This window comes from Pseudopodoces humilis, chromosome 4 (genome assembly GCF_049639895.1).
Source record: "Pseudopodoces humilis isolate 2021_Gansu_Grassland_sample_001 chromosome 4, ASM4963989v1, whole genome shotgun sequence".
Taxonomy (NCBI): Eukaryota; Metazoa; Chordata; class Aves; order Passeriformes; family Paridae; genus Pseudopodoces; species Pseudopodoces humilis.
Window position 1 is genome coordinate 30,528,864 of NC_142203.1, and position 24,565 is coordinate 30,553,428.

The following is a 24,565-nucleotide window of genomic DNA, read 5'->3' on the forward strand; positions in this document are numbered from 1 at the left end:
GGGCAGCCAATAACTGCGCCGTAGCCGCCTGTAACGCCCCTGCAGCTCCTCAGCCGCGTAGCCCTCGGTTCAGCCGGCTCTCAGCAGCCCTCCAAGTGCCCGCTTTGCCCCCGAGCCCAGACTGTTACACCAAACCCCCCCGCACCTCCCCCTCACAGCCGGGCGAGGGCGGACGCACGGCAGGAACCTCGCCGGACTCCCGCCCCCGGGGCAGCAGGCAGCGGCGCGCATCCCGCTGATTGGGCCGGATCCGCGCCGCGCCGTGACATCAGCGACCAGCGAGGTGCCATAAGGGGCAGCGGCGGCGGGCGGCGCCTCAGACAGCTCCGGTGGTGGGAGAGGTGTCCGGTGCTGCTGGGCAGGTGCTGGCGGTAGCGGTGCTGCGCGGCCTGAGCGTCTCGCCATGACCCGTGAGTACCGGGGGGCTGCTTGGAGTCTGTCGGGTAGCGAGGTAGACGGTGGGACTTGGGCCGGCCTCGTGGTCCCGCTGGCCTCGTGGCCGGCTGGGGGTCGTGCCTGGGCCGGGGTCCGGGAGTCGGCCGCTGTGTGAGGCTCTTGCCGCGTCTGGCTCTTTGCGGCCTTGGCGTTCACCAGCGAAATCTCGTCAGCGATGAGTGAGTGCGGATGAGACTTTTTCCCACGTCCTGCCTCCGTCGGAAGCTGGAGGCGAAAACATCCTCCTCCGCCCTCTGGCGTTGCAGTGGTGGCGGGACCGGGGGGAGAAATTAAGGTGATGAAGGGCTGAAACAACAGTCACGCTCCATTTCACTCCCGGCTGTCGCCCGGACTGAAGATAAAGGACGTTGTATCAGTGCTCAACACTGAATACTATGCTGCCTAACTTGTGGTTGTTGAGGCTGTTGTTGAAAGAGCAAGAACAGCCGGTAAATGATGACCGTGTTCAGTTCTGACGAACGGCAGTGTTGGTACACCCGCTTTAAAATGGCGGAGAACTGTGAACCGGACCCAGGATGCTCCGGCTTCCTTTACTGCTGCGAGTGCTCCTGTGCCTTCTGCCTATTATGTCTGGCACTACAGAAACTCCTTGTGTTTAACTGGCGTGGTGCTTTCATATTCACTTGTGAAAACACGGTGTTTTGAGGCTGTGCGTTCACATTCATCTCGAAAATACACAGTTATGAGGGCACACGGCTGCTGAAGTGCAGCTGAAGACCTGGAATGTAAACAGTTTCCACGCAGAGCATAATAAAGAGGTACGTTTAGGATTCTTGTTGGCATCTTTCTTCTCCTGGAGTTGAAAGAGCACGGACAGGTTGAACTAAAGCGTATGTCTTGCACAAACAGGCCAGGATGGGGATGCTTGAGGAGGAATGTATAAAAGTCTATAAGCAGGAAGGGTGTACTGGTCTTTTTGTGGCAGTTCATGCTTGAATTTCAGAAAGCTGAATTGTCACTTTTTGGGACAATTCCATGGAAGATTGAAATAGGTTGATATTATAGAATGTAGAAAACACCAGTGCTTCCCTTGAAGATAGGGATACTTATTTAGCATGCCAGGTGAAGTAATGGGGCCAAATAGCCCATGGAATGTTTACTTGGAAGCATTGATAGTACAAGTAAGTTTCTTTTCAGGTGGTTGTTTGGTACTCTATGCTTTCTGTGTGTTGTGTATTGCTCAGCTTTTTTACCTTCTCTGTTTTGCTGTGCCAGCTGCTTTTCAGTGATACAATTGAGTTCTGTTCCTAAATTTAAAACTGTACTGTGTGTATGGAAAAACTCTGCAGAGCTCGTGCTCGGTGTTTACTTGGAAAACAGGAGCCAGAGGTTAAGGGTGGAGAGTAACTGCTCATAAGGAAGTACATGAGATTTGAGGTGGAGGATAATTCTGGCTTTAACAGTTTGTTTTGACTTCCTCTGTTTTCTTCATGATAAAATAAGAATTTTTTTTTTTTAAGCACTGTGGAAGAGCTCTTTAATTGCTGCCCAGTCATAATACATATAATGTTCTCTCCTCCTGAGCACCGCAAAATTCAGGAACCATTTATGGCCTGGAATGTGTCATCTGCTCATGAGTCATCAAGTTCTAATCAACACTAGTACTGCCCGAGACATCTGGTTTGCTTCATTCTCTGAAAAAACAGCTGCCCTTCTTCTAAATGGACTTGGGGGACAGGATGCTAGTGAAGACGATGAGTAGAAGTTCTCTTAGTTTTTCTGAAAGGTAGTATTTAATGCCCTGTCACAGACAAAAAATACCTTCCAAGACAAGAGCAGCCCTGGGGAAGCAGCAGTCATACAGTACTGTTTTCAGTTGAGCTTCTGGCATCTCTTACCAGGCAGTCCATAGGCTGTTATGAAGAGTGCACAAACCCCCGCTTCTGCAGGGTTGCTCTTTTCTACTTCTTGACATGGCAGATGTTGGAGGTTAATTTTTCACAAATGGGATGGGACTGCTGGGTGACGCATCACGAGCTTTTATTTCAGGCACCAGTCTCAGCTGCAGATACAGGAGATGGCACAAGCTCACGTCTGCCACAAGCAGCTCAAGATCTCTTTGTTACAGAACATTTTATAATTTTTTCAGCCAATAGTATATTGCTAAAGCTTACAGACAGTTGTTCTATCCAATCACTAGAAACACATGTACACCTTCTTCAAACAATACTTGCTTGTTTGCTTTCTATTAACAATACACAATACTCTGCTATTAAGCTTAAAACTTTCTATTATCTTGGTAAGAAGGATATTTTTCTGCATTCTTAAGGTCTATCTTGGCCAAGCCTAAAAATTCAACTGTTGTTTCATGTCCTTGCATACTGTGTTATTGCATTTCTTTACTTTCAGCTGCAGCTAGCTCTAAGTTCTCTGCCTTTTCTTTCTGAGGTCCATTTTCATGGCTTCTGAAAGTGTTATTACCTTTACTGTTTCCCACAATTCCCCTTCCTGGTACAACCACAAAGAAACTTTGTCACTTATTGACTACCTTGTGTTACATAGCTCTACCAAAATGCTTTTTCTACCTAAAGGCACAAATTTAAGTCTTTTAATACTTAATGTATTCCTCTTTGCTTGTTTAAGGTATTTCTCTTACTCACTTTAAGCACTGCTATTTTAAACCACACCAATTTTAATGCTGTAAAAGATCTGGTCTATTCCAAGGATATAAGTCAAATCTAGTAGCAATTGTCATTTCTTATTCAAATAAGTCGTGTCTGTTCAAGGATATTAATTCAAAGCCTTCCTCTGTATCTATACTTGGATGGCTAAGGCGACCCAAACATTTGGTTTTGGTTGTTCTACAGGCAAATCTTCACTGCACAGAACAAGCAAGACCAGCAAGTACCAGCATAATACTTCATTCAGCTCCATCGTTTTCGTGAGCTATTTTTTGGCAATTGACCTTTCCATATATCTTATTTCCCAAGTTCTACTCTTGTACTTTCTCAAATTTGCTTGGGGACTAGCTACCTATAACAAAAAAAAAAGAAGAGGTAATTTCACCTTTGCAAATTCAGTGGGGGGGATATACTCTCTATAGCACAAAAATACCATGTTTTTGCCAAAGGAGTCCATGAAATCAACAATTTATACATTTTTCACAATGACGCAAAAATCAGGGTTTGCAGGTTCCACAGATGAACAAGGTTTGTCAGGAAGGACTCGTGGGCTCTCTGTTTGTTTCACATCTCCGTGCTTGTCTCTCTGCTCTTGGACTCATCAGCATGTTCTTCTGTGCAATATGGTTTGACGTTCTTTGCTGGAACCCACTTAGGTCTGGCACCTGTGGAGACACGAGCGTACCCTTTGTCCCAAGTTACTGGTTGAAAAGGGCCTTCAATTTGTCCTGTCTCAGGGTTTCTAATTAAAACAGGTGTTTTCCTCTAATTTTGCCTGTGTGTTATTTGAAAAATGCCTAAAAATTGGTGGATCAGGTTCTGCAAAAGAGCTGTTCAAGAAATTAACAACATGTAAAGCTTTGCTCAATCTCATCTGTGGAGTCATCTCTGCTCCCCCCTTCTGCTGATCTAGAACACATTTTAGGGTGTGATGTGTCCTTTCAATAATTGCTTGGCTTGTGGGGGAGTAGGGAGTTCCAAAAGAGTGGCGAACACCCCAGTCCATCAGAAATGTGGCCAATTTTTGGGCTACATATGCAGGGCAATTGTCTGTTTTTACTTCTCAGTGTACCCCTAGTGAAGCAAATACTTGCAAAAAGTGTTGACAGGCATGATTAGCTGTTTCTCCTGCGTGGACAGAAGCAAAAACTGCACCTGAAAAGGTTTCAACTCATACATGAATATTTTTAAATTTCCCAAAGGAAGGGTGCTTAGTAATGTCTGTTTGCCGTGGCTGCAGGCTTTGCAAACGCTGTGGGTTGACAGCTCCTATAGAAACAGGTTGCACAAGCTGACAGTCAGGGCAAGTACTAATGATGGCTTTAGCTTGACTTTTGGAAATGTGAAACATCCGCACAAGTGCTTGTGCATTTTGGTGAAAGAAGGCGTGACTTAGTTTTGCTTGTTCAATAATGTTTGGCAAAGTATTAGAAACAACCATTGCCAGCTTATCCGCTCTTGCGTTTCCTTCTGCTAAAAATCCTGGGAGCGAAGAATGAGCCCTAGCATGAGAAACAAAACATGGATTAGTTCTGTATTGTAAAATTGTATAAAAGCTTGAAAGTAAACATCATTTCCAACATATTTTAAACCTGATCCTTCTACTATTTTAACTACATTAGCAATATAAGCAGAATCTGTAATGAAATTAAAAGGAAAAAGCTGAAAGGCCCTGCCTACAGCAGCTAATTCAGTAATTTGGGGAAATCCCCTGACTGTTTGAATATCTGATTCCCATGTTTTTGTTGTTTGATTTAGCCATACTGTTACTGATTTGTGTGTTTTCCCTGATCCATCAGTGAAGAGAATTACAGCACTTAAAGGCTCTTCACTCAACATGGGTTTTTCTCTAAAGCTCAATTTTATTTGCAACAATTTATGGGCTGGGTAATGAATAGAACAAACACCTGAAAAATTCAACAATGCATTTTGCAAATCATCTGAATTTTGCAATGCCCAATCAAGGTTGTCGTTTATCAGAGGCAAATAAATAACTGCAAAATCTTGGCCTGCTAAAGTTAACAACCTTGTTCTGGCTCTAATTATAATTTGTGCTGTCATCTCCCTAGTTGTAAAAATTGTCTTTGGGGACTTGTAAGGAAGAAAAACCCATTCCATTATTAACAAAGGATCTCTTTCACAAAGGTCCCATTGAAAAATGAGACCATAAAGTTGCAGTTTTTCTCCCAAAACTGCAAGAATAAAGGGCTTTTCTGGAGCACATTGATGGGCTTGTCTCCTTTGGAAAGCTTCTGTGACATTTTCAAGGGATACTTGAGCTTCAGGTGTTAAAGTCCTAGGAGATTTGATGTCACAGTCTCCTCTTAATAAGTCAAAGAGTGGGGCAAGTTCATCACTGGTAATTCCCAAAATAGATCTGACCCAATTAATTTCTCCCAAAAGCTGTTGTAAATCTTGCAAGGTGTTGCCACTGGTCCAGAGTTTTATTTTCTGTGGAGTAATTGTTTGTTCAGTCATCCTCCATCCCAGATATTTCCAGGGTGGGACATTTTGAATTTTGGATGTAGAAATTTCCAGTCCGGCCTTTTGAATTTCGGTAACAACACTGTCACGAATTTGTTCCATTTCTGTTCGTGTTGGTGCTGCAATAAGCAAATCATCCATGTAGTGTAGAATCGCAGATTGTGAGTGCTTCTGTTGAGCTGGAGACAGAGCTTGTACAACAAAATATTGGCAAATGGTGGGAGAATTTTTCATCCCTTGAGGCAAAGATTAGCAGTGATATCTTTGCAGTGGTTCTCCTCTATTGATAGCTGGAACTTAAAAAGCAGACCTCAGTGCATCCTCTGGATGGAGTGGAATGTTGGAAAACCAGTCCTTTAAATCAAGGATAACGGGAGGCCAGTCTCTTGGAATCATTGACATAGAGGGGAGTCCAGGTTGCGTGTCCTCAATTACTTCATTGATCTTCCTCAGGTTGTGAAGTAGTCTCCAGGAATTAGAAGTCTTCTTGTGGATGACAAACACTGGTGAATTCCAGGGACTACTTGCAGGTGTAACGTGATCTTTTTGCAACTGTTTTTTACTAAGTTTTTAAGGTTACTTACTTCTTTTCTCTGTTAAAGGCCATTGATCAATCCAAACAGGGTTATCAGTTTTCCATGACAGCTTTAGAATGGTGGGCTTTGGTGTGGTCCCCATCAGGGGTCCACTTGTACTTTTGCTCCCCACTGGGACACTAAGTCTCTCCCCCATACAGTGAGAGGCTTCTGCACAAGGAAGGGGCATACTGTTGCTGTCTTCCCCTCAGGACCTGTAACAGTAATCCTGGATTCACTTTGCAGACACACAGTGGTGCCTCCAGTCCCTGTGAGGGTGCCCAGAGGTGACACTAAATTCCAATCACTCGGCCAAAACCTGTGAGATATCACAGTGACATCTGTGCCAGTGTCCAGCATGCCTGTGATAGAAACTGTTCTACCAAGATGAGTCAGGCTGCAAGTCAGTTCTGGTTGGTCAAGGCCCATGTGTTCTACCCAAAAGACATCAAAACTCGGGGTAGGATTCCCAAATGGCACCTCTGGGTGCACAACTTGATTAGTTGGAAGTGGAGTCTCTTGATACATATTTTGTCTGTGTGTATCCATAGGTAAAACAATGCAATAGCTATAGGTGTTTTTGGTTGAATCACAGCAGGAATACTAAATGCAAGAGCTGAAATTATTAGCGCTTGTTTGCAGTCTGCTGAAACAACAGTTGAAAGGAAAGTCCAAAAATTCTGTTGCTGTGCTTGTATATAATTAAAGTCTTGTCTTTGTTGAGAAATGCCAGTAATTTCTGTGGGGATACCTTCATAACAGAAGTCTTTTAAAAGGCATATTTATTTTGAAGTTGCCAACTCAAACCTTGCCCCTGGGGGTAGTAGGGTGGAGCCACCTGAGGGATGGGTGGCTGGGGCATAAATAACATCTGATTTGGGTTCCTTCCAGGTAAAGCCGAGGTAACTAAATTTTTTGGCAACTGGGGTGCCACTACTTGTTTCATCGTGTGTTGGCCCGTGCTGCCTTTTGAGTTTAACAGCAAGGGATTACCATCGATGTCAAAATGAGGATGACAATTCTTCACATAATGTTTCCCTTTCTGACATCGAGGGCAAACAGTAGATGGCTTAGCTTGTGGTACCAGTACAGGACAATCCTTTTTCCTGTGACCAGGCTTTCCACAGTTAAAACAAAGCTCTTTGGCTTTTGTACCAAATTGCACAGTCACAAGAGCTTTCAAAACCTTTTCGAGTTTATCTCCCAGCTTTTCTCCCAATAAATCTTGGGATTTTAGAATCTGTTCCCCAAGAGCATTAGCTTGTACCCTAGCAAGGTCCTGTGGGGGCTAAGTTTGCTGCAAGCTGAAAGCATTTGAGGAACAGTTGGGGGCCGGTCAGGCAAAGCTAAAATAACTTTCTTGCATTCCTCATTTGCATTAGTAAAAGCAAGGCTTTTAAGACTATAAGGGTGAGCCTGTTCATCAGGGCATTGCCTTTTGACAGCTTGTGTTGGTCGCTCTAAAAAAAGCACCGTAGGCCTCAGTTTCGCCTTGCATTATTGTAGAGTGAGCATTGGCGTGACTACCTGCCAGTTCAACAGTGAGCAAGGTTTTTCTTGCAGCGTTTTTTATATCTCTGAGCACAGGCCTAGGCAGGAAAACTGCCTGATCCTCCAGCCTGTCATTTGGTGCATCACCAGCTAATTGAGCAATGGTTAATAGAGCATAAGGACCACCCACATAATCTTCTGTTACTCTATTGAGAAGCTTTCTCCACTCTAAGTCCCATAAGATGTACTGCGAATTAGATAAAATCATAGAAGCCACGTTGCGGCAATCTGCTGGAACCCGCTCGTAAGAATTAAAAATACTTTTCCCCACATTATTAAAATATGGAGAAGTCAGCCCGCTATCTTTTATTGCTTGTCTGAGTTCTTTGATATCATAATGTGTTTGTATTGAGGATTTTGATTGTTTTTACCATACCTCACCGGCCTGGCTAGAAGCTGACCATTTAAAGAGTCAAAATCATTATCCTGTCTGAAATTTCGTCTAATATCAGACCAGTCAGTCAAACATACTGAATTAGTTTTCAAATTGGTCCCTGGAGGGTCCCCAGTTCTTGCCAGAACTGAGGCAGTCTCTGGGTTGGACTGAAAAAATTCAGGATTCCGTGTTAAATTTGTGTGACCAGAGTTGGGCAAAGCCAAACCATCACCCGAGCAGTTTCCAGTGCCAGCCGTTTGTACAGAGGCAGCGGGCAGGCTCCTCGCTTCCTCTGAGCTGCGAACAGCGGCAGGCGCCTGTGCTGGGCGTGCTGGCTGTGCCTGGGCTCTCCGTGCAGCCTGAGGCTCTGGACCCCTTTACCGTAACAAGAACCGGCCGGCACCGCTCCAACACCAGAAAAAGTTGGGAAAGGTATCACCAACAACGACTTCTCCCTATTAAAAACGAGATTCACTTAATAAATTATAAAAAGCTTAATATAAACAAAAAGACAATTAGGAGATAAAAGAAATAAAGCAAAGGGTTAAAACGGTCGGGTGCCCTGGCGGGTTGCCAGGAACACACCTGGTATCTCAGGAACACTCTTTTTATCCCCTCCTGCTGTGAGAGTTTAATGCATATTCAAACTTTTTCAACAAGTATTTAGCATGTCCCCTCCCTGGTTCCACCTATTTAGAACATGATGTGTTTGCTGACATGTTTGCTGACAATCATTATTTCTGCTGGTCATCATTATTTTTGCTGACCAACATTATTTTGAGTCTGGTTTCCTTTCTTCTGCAAATGGTCAGTATTGATAACAGTCCGGGCCCCTCATCCTTCCTTTGAGGACAGCTGGGCTTCATATCTTCTGCTGATAACAGTTTGGGCTCTATTGTTCTCCTGATAAGCAGCTTGGGCCCCACTGTCTTTGCCCTCTGGGGTTTCCTTGCTTTGTACCTAGGAAATTCTTTTAAGCTTAAAACTTGTTAGCAAGAAAAAAGTACATACATAGCTAAAAAGTATTTAACATATAATATTCATCTTAATACCTGCGAAAGCCAATATCACAATACAAATGTATAACATCCCCCCGCGTCTGAGGCGCTGTAACAGACGGATTAGAAGTGGGGAGGCAGGGACCCCGGGCTGGGAAAGACGGGTTAGGTTTAACATTGAAAGAAATGTTCCCGAAGGAGGCCGGGGGGGTTCTCAGGAGATGGAGGAGCAGGAGCTCTCGGTGCAGAGGGATCCGAGCTGAGCGGAGCGGCGATCGGTTTGGGAAGTTGGAATAAGGGTCGGGAGTGTTTAAGGGACTGAGGAGGGGCGGGGAGGGAACGGAGGGGCTCACCGAGGGGTCTGAATCGGGCAGGGGGATGGCTGAGGGACAGGTTGGAGCAGCGGAATGAATTGGAAAGTCGGGGCAAACCGCGGAAGGCTATAGGGACACAAGCGGGATCTGAGAGGGGACAGAAGTGTTCTGGGGGGATGCTGGGGGAGGCGAGAGATGAGCGGGGGGCTGGCTGTGCCGCCTAGTGGGACGGTGTGCGTGGGGTCTCTGAGCGGGGACGAGGAGAGAACCGAAGCAGCGGGCGAGTTGGGGGTTCCCGGCGCAGATTCAGTGACGCAAACAGTTGCGAATTTGCATTTGAGAGTTTGCTCTGGGACGCCGGAGAGAGGCGCGGGGTGGTTTTGACACGCGGAGGAGTTCTCCGGAGGAGCCGTGGAGTCGGTCTTGAGCCCGGGAGGGCCCACGGGTCCGGTCTTTTGAAAGATTTCTAGTAGTGATCGACATACAGGAAATAGTTTGGCTACTGTCTCATCTCGGTTAACAGAGAGGGCATTACACAGTTTCCAGTTCACCAGATCCCAAAAGTCATAAGTTAAAGCAGACTTAGGGTCTATATGTTGAAAGTTCTTATTTACCCAAGTCAGCAAGTTTTTCAATTCATTTTTCCCAATCTCTGTCTGAGATTTATCTTTTAGAAGAATGTCAAGCTGGTGATAAATGTCCCATTTCTCTTTGGACAAGAAATGTTGTCCCATCCCAAAGTTCCCCAGAGATCCCTTCCTCACCTCACTCTGAAGTCCAGGAAGGTAGGGAGGGAGGATCTCTTGTTTCAGGAGAGGGTCTGCTTCCTTTCAATGGTTTCACCTGATCTGGGGCTTCCAACACGATGACCAGAAATAGTCCACTGAGGAATTCTAAAATGAATTCCCTGCCTCTTGGGGCATCATTTGTTGGAGGTTAATTTTTCACAAATGGGATGGGACTGCTGGGTGACGCATCACGAGCTTTTATTTCAGGCACCAGTCTCAGCTGCAGATACAGGAGATGGCACAAGCTCACGTCTGCCACAAGCAGCTCAAGATCTCTTTGTTACAGAACATTTCATAATTTTTTCAGCCAATAGTATATTGCTAAAGCTTACAGACAGTTGTTCTATCCAATCACTAGAAACACACGTACACCTTCAAACAATACTTGCTTGTTTGCTTTCTATTAACAATACACAATACTCTGCTATTAAGCTTAAAACTTTCTATTATCTTGGTAAGAAGGATATTTTTCTGCATTCTTAAGATCTATCTTGGCCAAGCCTTAGAACTCAATTATTGTTTCATGTCCTTGCATACTGTGTTATTGTATCTTCTTTAATTTCAGGCCTTGCAGCTGCAGCTAGCTCTAAGTTCTCTGCTTTTTTTTTCTGAGGTCCATTTTCACAGCTTCTGAAAGTCTTCTTACCTTTACTGTTTCCCACAGGCAGGTACCTTTGTCTGCTCAGAAATGGTGTGGGTACAAAGTGGTGGATCGTACTAGCAGGTTGCTTAGAAATGACCTAGTCCTAAAATGTTTTTGTATACCAACAATTAGAGGCATTGAAGACAGAGATCTCTGGCTTTGAGGCTGGAAGATGGCATAGGCAGTCATAAGACTGTAGAGAGACTGAAAAGAGACACAACAGAAATTATGAGAGATGGAATTTTCATTTTTGAGTTTAAAAGAATAGGATTGTGTTAGTTCAACAGCACAATGATTATGCCTAGTATATCTGGAACACTGTCAGTCCAAACGAAGTAGAGCAAGAAGAAGTAGCAAGCCAGTGAACCAGGTCTGGCAGGTGGGAGCAAAATAGAACTATGGAAGAGAATACTGAGGGGACATTGACATCTAATGCAGAAGAGTTTGCAATCTGTGGCCATTGCCTGGAAGACCCTGAGTATTTAGATGGAGTGTCAGTAGTTTTGATGTTGTGTACTCCTGTCTTGTTGGACATTTGTTGGTTGGTAGTTGTGGGGAAAGCTGTCTGTTCCCTGAATAAATGTCCTGTCTTCTGACAGTGATGTGGGTTTGTATCTTTATATGCATATAGAAGTAATGTTACTCTTCTCACTTTTGTTGGAAGTAATGCCACCTAACTGCTAAGGTGCAGGCTTAAGTTTTGCACTTGATTTCAAATTAAGGAAACTTTTGAGGTCACCTCTTCAATAGTATTTGAGTGTAATCAATTTCAATGCTGTTCTTTTGGTCAAAAATTAATTCATAAGCTATTTTGAATGCTGGAATCTGTTTGAGAGTGGATTACTTCTCTTTGGATGAGTTACAGACGTGATTTTACCCAGCCAACTGGTGTGTAAACTATATTTTGTTTCTATAAGGAGTATTAGAATTTTGGTAGTCTCTTGAACATGATGTACAGAATTGAAAAACTAACAACTATGAGCCTTTAATTTTTCCTGTTGTACCCTGGGAGGGGACACTGAAATAGAAGATATGACCAGCTCTATACATTGTGCCAAACTGTACTGCCTTCGTAACAGACTTTTACACAGGTAGACCTTGGGGGAAAAAAAACAAGTGGTAATACTTGTTTAACTGTATATTACCTTGCAGGTGGGAACCAGCGTGAACTTGCCCGCCAAAAGAACCTAAAGAAAACTCAGGAGATCCACAAAGGAAAAAGGAAAGAAGATAGCTTGTCTGCTTCTCAGAGGAAACAGAGGTAAGATCTCATAAAGCTGAATAAATGTTTAGGCAGAAAAAGGAGAAGAAAATGGGTCAGGAAGAATCTAGTGTCTTGGCTGAATACTTTGTTTTTATTCATTGGCTAATCACTTGCCAGAGCATAAACTGGATGAAATTTTGCAGTATCTGCTTTTAAACAGATATATTTTTATTAAGTCCTGTAAAGCTTTTTAATTTTTTTGAGCAGCTTTTTGCCTACAGCAAAAGGGAAAAGATTGTGTAATGCTGTCTTGAAGATGTTCAATCCATTACATCTTTTATTTCTAAATTTATTTATACTCAAGTAAATTGTCTGCCTTATGGAGTATGCACTGAATACACTGAAGAAAACAGGGTAATAAAAACACCGTGCTCGTGGCTGAGAAATATTATACTGATTTTCTTTCCTTCTTCAAGTGGGGGCTATTAAAGGGAAGAAGCTCTGCTTAGAATAATTGTGATCCAGTGTCTGATAGCCAACTGTTTTTCCTTCACAGGGACTCTGAAATCATGCAGCAAAAGCAAAAAGCAGCTAATGAAAGGAAGTCTCTGCAGGCAGGAGCAAAATGAGCTGCTGCTATGGAGAAGATGGAGTGCACCAATGAAGCAGGACCTAGAAGATCATTCATAAAAGTGTCCGGCCATTAAATGATTAAACTTTTATTGTGCAGAGTTGTTCAACTAGCATTAGTTAGAGTATTTTCTGGTTACTATAGGCCTAGTTGTCTACAGTGCTCTTTCAAAACTGACTACACTCTTCTGCATGTGTATGAATAAAAGTACCAAGCAATAGCTTCATTCTAGCTTTTGCTGCATTTGTTAGTTTTACGTAGTGGTTCCAGTAACAGAATTTCTGAATCTACAGTTAGACCAGATTTGGTTGCCCAAATTCTTGAAAGTACAGCTTCATTCAGAATGGAACACACTTGTAAAATATGCTTAACCTTGCAGAGGTCTGAACTGTAAATCTCAAAGTATTTTTACAATAAAATGTTGCATGAAATACTGTCTAATCTGAAATGGTAATGCTTCATAATCAGTTGATTTCTAAGTTACCAAGAACATAAGGAATTGATAACCTTGTGGAGAAATGCAGTATAAGAATGTAAGTGTAATACAAAGTATAAGTAAAGTTTATAAGAAATACATATTATAAGCATTGTTTAAGTCTGCCCCATAGGAAAAAATGCCTCTTGAGTTGCAGACTTTGATGGTGTACAAAAGTGACTCAGTTGAGTCCTGATCCTAGCACAGATAAGCTGCAGGATTGCTGCTAATGAGTTCCAATGGAAGCAGATCTCGAAATTGTCATGCCACTAAAATGATTTGAAATCACTGCTTACACCTGCCTCAGGAATAAGTTAGTGTGGAAAAACTCAGCCCTTGCTTCATAGGCATGCTTGAGTATATTGTGTATTGACCAGGGGAAAACTGTTGAGGAAGCTTCCCTGTCTGACCATCCAGGAGGCACTCTGGCAGTCACATTCACACCACCTGAACTGGGAATGAAGCCCCTTCACAACTCTACCACTCACAGCCCAGGATTCCTTACCGGTTCAACCCCAGGCTTCCTGTAGCAGTGTTAAAGATCCTGATCTTTAATATAATTTCATCTTGGTGCAGTAACTGACGGGTGACTGTGGAGGGACCTTAAACAAAAGGAACCCCTGGGATTTTATACACTCATAGTCTAGGGGTGGATCCTGGCTCCTACCATGCCTCAGGTCCCTGGCTGGTGTCACAGGTCCTTGTGCCCTTTGTCTTGGCACTGGGTTGGCAGTTGACAGCCTCTTGCCTTGGGCTCCTGCGGCAGCTGCACTTGGAGCTGCCTCCACAGAATGTGCTCCTCAGCAACTGATTTAGTCTCTAGAGATAGCTTTTGAAGCCTTTGCTTTTTAAGCTGTGTTCCATCTATTGTGCATTTATTGGTAACAGGCCCTGGCGCAGCTTGAGGAGAACTGGAAGGAAAATGTAGCTGGTGCTAGCAATGCTGACCTGCAGATGCTGAAAAATTAAGCAAATTCAGAGAATCACAGAATTTTTAGGGTTGGAAGGCACCTGTGGAGATCACCCAGTCCAAGCCCCCTGCCAAGGAATGCACCCGGGTGCGGTTTGCATGTCCCCCAGACAGCGAGACTCCATGACCTCCCTAGGCAGCCTGCTCCAGTGCTCTGCCACCCTCAGTGAAAAGCTGTCATATTGAGATGGAATTTCTTGTATTTTAGTTCATGGCCATTACTGCTTGTCCTGTCGCTGATTACCACTGAAAAGAGTCTGGCACCATCCTCTGGGCCCCTGCCTTGGAGATACTTGTTTGTTTTGATGAGATCCTCTCTCAGTCTTCTCTGGACTGAACAGGCCCAAGTCCTACATTCTCTGCTCACTAGAGAGATTCTCCAGACTCCAAATCATCTACGTGACCTTTTGCTGGACCCTTTCCAGTATGCCTGTCCTTCCTTTACTGAGGAGCCCAGTAGTGAGCACAGCAGCAATTCCTTTGCTCGCCTGTCGTTGCCTCGGTGCCAGCTCCCGCTCTGCAGCCGCCCAGGGCGGCTTTCCCGGTGGAGCAGGCCCAGACCAGCACGCGGGGCCGCGCCCCTTCCGGCGGCGGGGCGCGCTCGGGGCTCGGCGCATGCGCGGCGGGCGCGCGGCCATGGCGGACGGAGTGCTGTTCCGGCGCGGCACCGGGCAGGTGGGAACGGGAAAGGGGCCGGGAGCGCGGGGCGGGAGGGGGGCGGGAGCGGGGCCTTGCGATGGCGCTAAAGGCTGCGTGGCTTCCCCAGAGCGACGACTCGGACATCTGGGACGACACGGCCCTCATCAAGGCGTACGACAAGGCGGTGGCCTCCTTCAAGGTAAGGGGTCGGAGCGGCCGTGGCTGGATCCTGGGGCTGAGGCCGCTGGATTGGCATTTATTGTTTTTTTTTCTTTCTCTTCCCTAAGAATGCCTTAAAGAACGGGGAGTGCTCAGAGCCTTCAGACAAGCAGGAGCAGCGCATGATGATAAAGAGAAAAAACCATAAAAAGAACAGAAATAGAAACAAGAGCAATACAGCGCCTTTGAAACAGGTCGTCTCACTTGTAAATGCCAGTGGTGCTCGTACTGCATGGTGGTACTTCGGTACCCGGAAGTAGTTGCTTTATCACCTTGAGAGTAACATTTTGGGATGGTGGTGTGGGGTGATAACGTTATAAACTTTATTTTTAGGTTATGTATAGGAATTTCATTAAATACAAAGGAAATGCTGTAGGTGGGATCCATATTTCTGGACTTTTTTAAAAGTAGTTTAGGAAAAGGCACCTTCTGTTCATCCCCTTGGTATAGGTATTTACATGCTTCTCTTGCTTCTGTTGCAGTGGAAAGTTGGTGACAGCTGCAGTGCTGTTTGGTCTGAGGATGGTAATTTGTATCTAGCAACTATTGCCTCCATCAACCAGAAGAGAGGCACATGTGTTGTCACTTACACAGGATATGGAAATCAGGAGGAGCAGAACCTGTCTAATCTACGTCCTCCAACCAGCGATGAAACAGTAAATGGGATGAGCCATTCTGGGGAGGTGAGGGACTTTTTCATTCTTCTGTAAAGAAGTGGGAAAGCACGAGAGTCACTTATTTTAGTATGTCTGGTAGCACTGCTGGTGTTCAGCATGAGAAGCAATGCACAATTCTGTTGTAAACAGACACAAGCTGATGGAGGGAATGAATGCATCCCTTTACTTTTAGAACTCGGCATGGAAGAAAGGGAGGGGACAACAAGAAATTCACCAGTGAAAGATAACATAGGTCAAATGGTGAGCAGATAAAGCTCCTGAGTAGGTCTGGGAGGGCTAGAGAAGGGGGATGGATATGAATGGGACTTTCCAAACTATTTCACACTAAAATTGCTTGCTCTTGGGCTCCTGTTTAGTGTATTTCATAGAAACATCTTTGTCTTCTAGAATGAAAATGAGACTCCATATTCAACAGATGAAAGTGAAAAATCTTCCCAGTCATCTCGAAACAAAAATGACTGCACAAAAGCAAGATTTTCCCCTCAGAACTTGAGATTTCCTACGCCACCACCACCACCAGGCCTAGGAAGGGTAAGCTCAACCTTAATATAAATACTTTATTACCATTGTTAAGCCTGGTATTTTTTTGTGAATTCTGAGACAATACGATAGTATTTAGCATTGTCTAGAATTCAGTTAGCAGCATTTTGAGAATGGATGTACATATATGCATGTCAGTATCTGTTGGTCTGCCGTTTTGTAATAATTTGGCCACAGTATAGCCTTTCTGCAGTGCTGCTGTCTAGTGAGGAGAGCCTTCTGGTCCTTGGCTAACACTTGCTTTCCTATTGCCTTCTAATTTGTTCCATGGATTCTGGTGGTGTGATTAATGACAGTGCTGTTTATGCTTTAAGATTTTGCATTTTCTAGCCAGTCAGTATGCTGAACTTCACAGGAGGTGTCATAAAAGCCTCTCAGCTGTAGCTGCTCTCTTGAATTAGGAGTGAATGGGGTATTGATACACCCTTCAGCTATCCTGTTGTTTAGGAGTCCAAGTAATAGTATAGATGTTCTCTAAAACACAGTGTTATGTTTTCTAAATATTACTGTTTGTGCAGGATTTCTTTATAAGGTTTTATTTTATCTTTTCTTCTTTTCTATCCGTAGATTTGTATCCAAATATTTATTTAAGGACTTTCACTAGCGTAGTGGAATTTAGTCAACTTTTGCCCCATCCACACAGGAGCAGAGAAATTATCTCTTTGCCTGTGTGAATATTTGATCTGTTTCTTCCTGTTGGGAGTGTGGCCATTGACTTCCACTTAGGAAAACCTTTTAAAAATGCTTCTATTAATCAGAGCCCTGTTTCAGCAGTGTTTACCTCAGTGACATGAGTAATCTTAAGTTGTGCATCTCAAATTACAGAATGTGTCTCAGAAATAGCTACTGTCTGTATTTTCATTAAATTGCTGAGTTATGTTGTCTATTAGTTTAAGGGATATGAATTGGTATATAAGCTTAAATAAATTATATTAAGTAAAATCCTAATACCCCAAATTCCCTTTTAATTTGTACTGTTTCACTTTTTTTTTTCCCCATGTAGTCTGGATCAAAATTCAAGGCACCTCCATCATTTTTATCTTGCTGGCCCCCACCCTTCCCAGCAGGACCACCAGTAAGTGACAGAAGAATGGGGAATGAGTATTAGTGATCTCAGGTTTTCTCACTGAATGTGCTCACTACTTGTGTTTTTAGAACACATTTGTTCTGTTTGCCTGTATTTTTCACGTATTTGTTAACATATTCAGTTACAAATATTATGATAATCTAATGTACAAGGTCTGATTTTTACTAATTTCTGTGACATTTTCGTACTCATTTCAGTGAAGCTGTTGGTAAGAATATCAAGGGGTAAATTATTTGAAGAAACTGCACTTTATATTAACAGCATTTCACTGAAGAAGATAGTATTTTCCCCTAGAAACACTTTTTGTGAACAGTTAAGCTATGGGAGTCTTGGTTTTTCTAGGCTTTGGAAATCACATGTTTTCAGAAAACACCATCTTTGACTCCTTTTCAGAGAACAAATTAAGGATATGTTCCTATTTTTCAGTTTTATGTTTTAATCTTTTAGAATTAGGTGTTCTCTATTCTGGGAAACACCCTATTGAAACGTAGACATTTCCTTTGTGGTTTCTTAGTTGATTCCTCCTCCACCACCCATGAGGCCAGACTCTGCTGAGGACGATGAAGCATTGGGGAGCATGTTGATAGCCTGGTACATGAGTGGTTACCACACTGGATATTACCTGGTATGTGCTGCTGTGGTTTTGAAGTGTCTTGGTAATTTTGCACTGCTGTTGGTGCTCCTGTTTGCAGCAAGAAGCCATAGAGGGAGTGCTGCTTTTTAGGTCTCTTATTCTAATTTACAGTCACTACATTTAAGGGTGTTTTCTATTGTGTAAGTATTGTCATTGAGTAGAATTCATATTCTCACTCAATTCAGTGAGCCAGCATGTATATGTATTTTATATATATATATAGTTGATGTTTTTGTACTTTTTCCACTGTCAGGTACTTTTATGATCACTGTTTTACAGCCATTCTAAAACAACCAATTCTGTCTTTGTAGACAGGTGGAGTAAATATGTTTATTTTTCAGTAGTCTTCTATGTATTTTCTTTATGTTTTTTTCTTTAGTATGAGTGGTAGTATCACATTTAAGATAAGATTTGGCACTTTTGCAGAGATAGTTCATCAATAATTGTTTCGTGTCATTGTGAAGGTCCAGTAGAAACTGTCAGCATAGTTGTGAAAATCTGTGACTTGTATTATTGATTCATATTTTCATCTGTGCACTTAATGAAGAAAGAAAATGATGAAATGAACTCTTTGCACTGAGGAAGTTGGAAAGGGAGGATTTGGTGCTTCAGATTATATATAATTGTGGATTGCTTTAATTTACTTTCAACTGAACAAGAAGTATATATTTGAAGTATATATTTTGTATAGCCTCTGCGTATCAAAAACACATGTAGTTTGGCTTTTACTATTTTTAAACTGCCCATTCTGATTTCCAAAGAAAGTTAAAAACTGTTTGTGATTTGTAGAGGACTGAAAAAGATTGTCCTGAAATGTTTTTGTTCTGCAACTAAAGCTTTTATTTGCATGTTGGCAAAATCAAGATTTTACTAAATTGTATCCTGTAGGGTTTAAAACAAAGCCGAATGGAAGCATCGCTGGAGAGACAAACACACGCAAAGTAACCGAATATCCACCATTGTTCTGGAGGATTGTAAGTATTACAGCTTTGTGGTAAATGAAGATACAGTCAAGTTTTGAACTGCCTTCAAAAACCTCTTGGCTTTGGGACTTCCATCCACTTTTATAGCTCTCTGTAAAGACTACTTCTGCCAGTAGTAATCCCTTCTATGCTTAGCAGCTATGGAATTGTATTTTCGTGGCTAGAATGAAGGAAAGAATTCATTGCTCTGATGAGAGTTTTAACTACAGCATTTGTCTGCATAAGGATTAACAGTGCAGCTCATTTGAATTATTAATGGTTCATAGTGGGCTGTTTTGGGAACAAAAGGTTGTAAGCGAAATGCAGCTTTTTCATCTGTGTTTCCTTACACAGATGGGATGGTAGGTTGTAGCTAAACTTTATTTTCAGGATAAATTCAGTCCGGTAATGTCGAGCAGTTCAGTGCTCAGTACTTCAGTACCTGTGCTTGTATTTGAAATGCTTTGTCCAGAATTCTCCATTGTATTGTTCACTTCCTTATAAAACAAAACTATATTCTCCTGGGGAATTGTTTTCTGATTTTCTGTGATAACATGTAATTTCTGTGTAATTTAGTAATTCTTTGTGTGTTTAAAAGCAAAAAGCTCTTTTATACTAATTTTTGCTTCTTTTTTAAAGCCAGGTACAAATCTTTTCCATTGAGAGGTGTGTATCACTTATGCATTGGGGATTGATGGTGAAGAACTGAATTTTTATCAAGACAATTAGTCATAATGTTTTCTTAACACTGAGCTGTCCCTGTTAACAAATAAATAATTTCAGACTAGTAATTAAATGTGCATTTAAATGAGCTATTTCTTAAAAGACCTCTAGTCAAATGTATTTCAGAAGCACTGCAGCAACAAAGTACTTTTTACTTCCTTGAGGCAATTTCAAGACTTCTTATTGCATGTTAGATTTAACTCTTTTGACCTCATGTGATAGATTTTATTTATCTCTCAACATGTCTTGCATTCCTCAGGCTTTCTGTCTGAATGGCAGCACTAGAACGATTGATTATGGTATCCTCTTTTAGGAGAAAGCTGTGGCAGCAATGTGTGTTGCAGTGGCCACTGGTGCCACTGGCGTGGAAAACAGTGTGCTGTTGTAGTAGGAAGGACATCTTACAGGTCTGATTAGAATTGGGAAATTTGACAGCTGGTTTCAGAAAGGCTATTGTCTCATTTCAAATGTGTGAATAAAGTTCTACTTTTTAAACTTTGAGTTTAGGGTTGTAATTTGTTTTGGGGTGCTTTTTATTTTGAGCTTCCACTGGCATCTCTTGGTTGGTTGGATGAATGGCTGAAATACAGCAGAAAGCCTATATACATATATACATTATATTGCCTTTTTCTGAGTACCATTACTGAAAGCAAATTAGGGAAAGCCTGTGGAAAGGTATGTACGGACATGGATTTCAGTCCTCACAATGTAGGGCTGAATTTTACTCTACCCTACTCTTAATAGAGGCTGTAGCTACAAAACTAGGTAGTAATTTAGTTAATGCCAGTGGTTTTCTTTTCAGGGAAATAGAGGTATGAACTTTACTACATTCACTTCCTTTTCCTGCTGTGCTCATGTGTCAAAAAAATCAGTTTTCCTACAAGTAATTAAGCAAAAAAATACTTAATCGTAACTTACCTAAGCTACTTTGAAGGCTTTTTTTTTTATGTCTAGGTGACATAAATTAAGACTGACTGCAGTGAGGTAAAGCTTCTAAATCATCTTTTCAGATTGCTGAAGAGGCAGAACTGCTCTCTGCTTCAATCAGTTATACTGGTGTCTGACATTGTTAAAAAAAGTGGCCTTCAGTTTTTAACAGTAGTAAAATCTAACATACAATAATTTTACTGCAGTTCTGACTTCAGTAAAGGGGTTTATGTTTTAAACAAATAAATCAGTCACATGAATCAAGTGCAAGCAAATTGACTGAGTAGAACATTAGTAAGCGTGTGTACAAGAAAGGCAAGTAATTCACACATGAGCGCTTACCACGCTGAGAACTCCCAACAGCTGACCACTGGCAGGATATGTGACCTGGAAAGGAGCCTTCTCCCATCCCCACTGAAGATGTGAGGTGGTACAGGATAATCTGGGATTCATAGTCACGTCCTCTCCTGGCTGCTGGGAAAATTAACCCTATCCTGGCTGGAACCAGGACAATGTTTATTTGCAATGGAGGGGTATAGTTAATAATACAAGAGAAGGAAAAACCCTAACACTTCCAAACTTTTCTAGGATTGAAAAATTGGTGAAAAGGGCAAAACCCACTGCTAAGGTAATTTTAAACTCCTACACCAGGGGATCCTTCATTGTGATACTAGACATTTTAAGGGCCTCTATCAAGGAGCCAACCCACCATTGTTATTGTCACAGGACCAGACAATCAAGAAACAGTGACATAAAACCACCATTGCTGCTGCTCTGGCTGTGATCTGATGTGAACATGTGGATAGTTGCCACTTCTTTTAAGGCAGACACATCAAGCATTCTAAAGAAATGTCTGTAACAGTGATTTGCTAACAGAGCTTTCTGAGCTTCTAGAGAAGATGCTCCAAAGCCATATGGAACATGAACAAATAAACAGTGATGCTAAGGTATGGTACATTTAAAAATACAACAAATTCGTTGCTGCTGGGTTGAAAACAAATAATAGAACTTTGAAATCTACACATTTGAGCACTGTGATGCTCAGACTGAGGAGACTGATAAAGGATACTCTAGCAGGCATATCAATGCCTAGTAGAGTAAGATACCAGTATGGATGCTAACTCTGAAGCAGGCAGCATAGTGCCTGTGAAACTACAAGCCACATAACTTTCTCAGTCTTGCCTGGGAAAGTGGCCTGGGAATTGATAAGGAGGAATTAAAACAATCCTCAGAGATAGAAAACAGCCCTGCAGGTGCTGTTTGTCTGTTCCTTGTTTTCTTGCAAGAGAAAGTTGAGGGGTGGTGAGCCCCACTAACCAATGATGGTGATGTGTTAGTTTACTAGCCAATAAGAGTTTTCTTTTCTGTACTTTTCACATATCAGTCATATATTAAAAAGAGCTGAGGTAATAAACCGGAGAGAAACTTCTCCAGTTCAACTCCATGAGACAGTCTGTGTCGTTCTTTTCGCCGTTCCCAATAGAGCGACATACCCAGTGTCTTTACAAGTGTTCAAATCCCACTCTTACAGAACAAAGCAAATAAAGCACCCACTTGTGCAGGCACTGGAGGTCAGACATCAGATCAGCACTGCAGAGATTGAGATACCAAGCATAACTATTACTCTCGGGCCTGAGTACCATCACATGAGCTTTCCAGCCTCGTCTTATGGTCATCCTGCTTACAAGAGGAGACTCCTGTAATTAAATCACTATACTGAAATGTATGTCAAAAATAAAGGAAAATAATGTGACAGACTTGGCATTTGTTTACAGAAAAAAAACCAAAACATTTTTCCTGACTGGGTATGACATGGTTGTTTTAAGACTATACTAGAAAAAAATTACAATCAAAAAATATTCTGGAGATACAGAGTTTTAACAGCTAGAGCTTATAAGCTAATATAACGAGCAACAATGATATGAAGCTCTATTTTAAGTCAGTCTATTTTCCCACTGATTTTTCTTGTAATTTCCATTGCTTTGTAGAAGGGGAAATAAGAAGGCATTTCAACAACAGTCTCAGCAAAGTCCAGTATGTAAGCAGGCTCAATATACTTTGAGAAGCAAGGTATATTTTGGGCTGTGTATAGAACAGGAAGAAGTAATACCCATTAAAATGACAATTTGCAATTTCTGTAAAGTATACAAACAAGATTAATTTATCCTGAAGCAGTGTCTTCTCTACTCAGACACTTTTTACTTAATTTGAAATTCTCTCCTGTAAGCTCACCTACTTCTAACATCCTGCAGCCATCATCCTGCAGCTACAGGATAAATGGGAAGCATCTGAGGTGCAGCAGGTATAGACACTGCTAAACTATCAGTTTGGCTGCAGATTTCATTCTTTTACCCTGCAGGAAGGGTGCACTCCTTCAGGTTAAGAAAAAGACCTAAATTGTATGATGCAGAGAGAAGATGACCTTTCCTGTTAAGAATTAAACTACATAATTTCCTGAATATTGTGCCAACGAATGACAGCAGCAGATCCAAATAAAACAATCCATTAAAATTTAGATTATGGGCAATAGGTTACTATCTGCTTTCCTTTCTCAGGTTTGGCTCTGCTGTTGTTGTTCATTCTGTAACTCAATAGCAAGGTCATCAACAGAAAAGGCAAACTACATAGAGGGTGTAAGAGGTCTCATGAGCACTCCAGAGATACAAGGAATTTTCCATTGACAAACTCAAGGCACCCACAGGAAGGGAAGGGGAGGGGGGACAGGAAGGAAATAAAAGGTATTCCTCCCTTCTCAAAATGAAATCCGTTTCAATTTTCCCCTGTTCTCTATACACCTGTTTTTTGCAGGACAGTGTTTGGCTTTCAGAGGTGCTGAACACTTGATTCTAATTGAGGACAGCCATGCATCTCATTTGGCTCATCCCCCTCAGAAGGACCTGAACACACACCCTTCATCACAACTGCTTTGGAGACCTGATTCAATGTTCCTCTAGGAACACCAGACAAATAAGTGTCCAGATAAATGCTTTCTCCTTTCTAAAAACATATCCTCCTTGCCACTGTTTGCTCTGGCTTTAACCTCAGACAAGTCTAAGGCAATTTAATTTTAATCTCCTTGTCACAACTTTTGCAAAAGCCATTCTCATTTTTCAGCTGCATTACTCTCCTAATGGAAAGCCATGACAAGATTTTAGCTAGGCGCCGGGGCATTATTGAATCTCCACTCCACCTGCATTGGAATGTGAATCTTTTACTTGTCCTGTGTTTATATACCTAACCATCTTGGTTCAAGCTTACGTAAAACACCTGGCTTTAGGAACAGCAGAGGTTTCAACATGGGCTTCCTCAAGCCAAGATTTCAAAAAGAGTCTGGTCAGACTCCTCTATTCTCAAAGATGCTCAAGGTGGGATTACCTTTGCAATCAAAGATTAGTTAGGAAATCCTAACTTGATTAGTTAGGAAAGCATTGGCCTGCTATCACATTCTCCAAAGCAGGGACAGAACTGCATTGCCAGCATCTTGGGCTTACAGGAAAGCAAAACAAAATCTGGGTCTCAGAGTAGACCCATCTGAACTCCTTTCTCAGAAGTTTAGAAGATAAGCAGGTACTTTCTGCACTTCATGTCTCAGTGGAAGGGTCTCCCTGATAAACTTTGTCTGAAGCTCCCATTCTGCCCATGACAGAAAACATCATTCAAAAAACTGAAGCTTTTTTAACAAAGAAAACAAAAGGCTCAAAACCTCTGGGAAAAGAAGTGGGTAAAATAAAATCAGACAGCCTGGGTCTGAGAAATGAAATGAGAATAGGTCAACTAATTTAAACCTTCCAGCAGGAACAAAAAGCCAGTGAAGAGAGCTGGCAGCACCATCTGCTAACCAAGCTGTAAAGGAACCTTTCCAAAGGGACAATACAATTGCAGAGGATTTGAAGTGACACTTTTTAGAATAATTTTATTAATGTCTACTGCAGACGAATGCAGGGAGATTCCCTTTGTCTAAATCAGAAGAGGAGAGGGCATATAGCAGAAGGTAGATCCCAAATCAAAGCAATTATGGCCAACTTTTTAAGAGCTGCCTGCATTTCTGGGGTAGATGAAGAGACATTGTAT

At 42.2% G+C, this 24,565-nt stretch overlaps 2 protein-coding genes across 3 annotated transcripts; both read left to right on the forward strand.

The window, feature by feature from the left end:
- Positions 1 to 253: 253 nt before the first annotated feature.
- Positions 254 to 13,072, forward strand: SERF1A (small EDRK-rich factor 1A). Its single transcript, XM_014258733.2, has 3 exons — positions 254 to 410; positions 11,959 to 12,067; positions 12,567 to 13,072. The coding sequence occupies exons 1-3, from the start codon at positions 404 to 406 to the stop codon at positions 12,637 to 12,639; spliced, it is 189 nt and encodes a 62-aa protein (XP_014114208.1). The 5' UTR covers positions 254 to 403; the 3' UTR covers positions 12,640 to 13,072.
- A 1,636-nt stretch (positions 13,073 to 14,708) lies between these two features.
- SMN1 (survival of motor neuron 1, telomeric) lies at positions 14,709 to 20,066 on the forward strand. 2 transcript variants are annotated; one of them, XM_005529951.3, is made up of 9 exons: positions 14,709 to 14,761; positions 14,853 to 14,924; positions 15,013 to 15,138; positions 15,427 to 15,627; positions 16,009 to 16,152; positions 17,165 to 17,236; positions 17,763 to 17,873; positions 18,771 to 18,856; positions 19,484 to 20,066. In XM_005529951.3, the coding sequence occupies exons 1-8, from the start codon at positions 14,723 to 14,725 to the stop codon at positions 18,825 to 18,827; spliced, it is 822 nt and encodes a 273-aa protein (XP_005530008.1). In that variant the 5' UTR covers positions 14,709 to 14,722; the 3' UTR covers positions 18,828 to 18,856; positions 19,484 to 20,066. The 2 variants fall into 2 exon arrangements, with proteins under 2 accessions (XP_005530008.1, XP_014114197.2); XM_014258722.2 differs by lacking the exons at positions 14,709 to 14,761; positions 18,771 to 18,856; positions 19,484 to 20,066 and having other exon boundaries at positions 14,823 to 14,924; positions 17,763 to 17,972.
- The last annotated feature ends 4,499 nt before the right edge of the window (positions 20,067 to 24,565 follow it).

Bases quoted from the DNA above. Each gene is read 5' to 3' on its own strand.
- SMN1 (XM_014258722.2), top strand. From the start codon at position 14,823: ATGGCGCTAAAGGCTGCGTGGCTTCCCCAGAGCGACGACTCGGACATC. The intron at 15,628-16,008 runs GTGAGGGACTTT...TTTGTCTTCTAG, and splicing joins GGATGAGCCATTCTGGGGAG to AATGAAAATGAGACTCCATA. The intron at 16,153-17,164 runs GTAAGCTCAACC...TTCCCCATGTAG, and splicing joins CACCACCAGGCCTAGGAAGG to TCTGGATCAAAATTCAAGGC.
- SERF1A (XM_014258733.2), top strand. The intron at 12,068-12,566 runs GTAAGATCTCAT...TTTCCTTCACAG, and splicing joins GCTTCTCAGAGGAAACAGAG to GGACTCTGAAATCATGCAGC.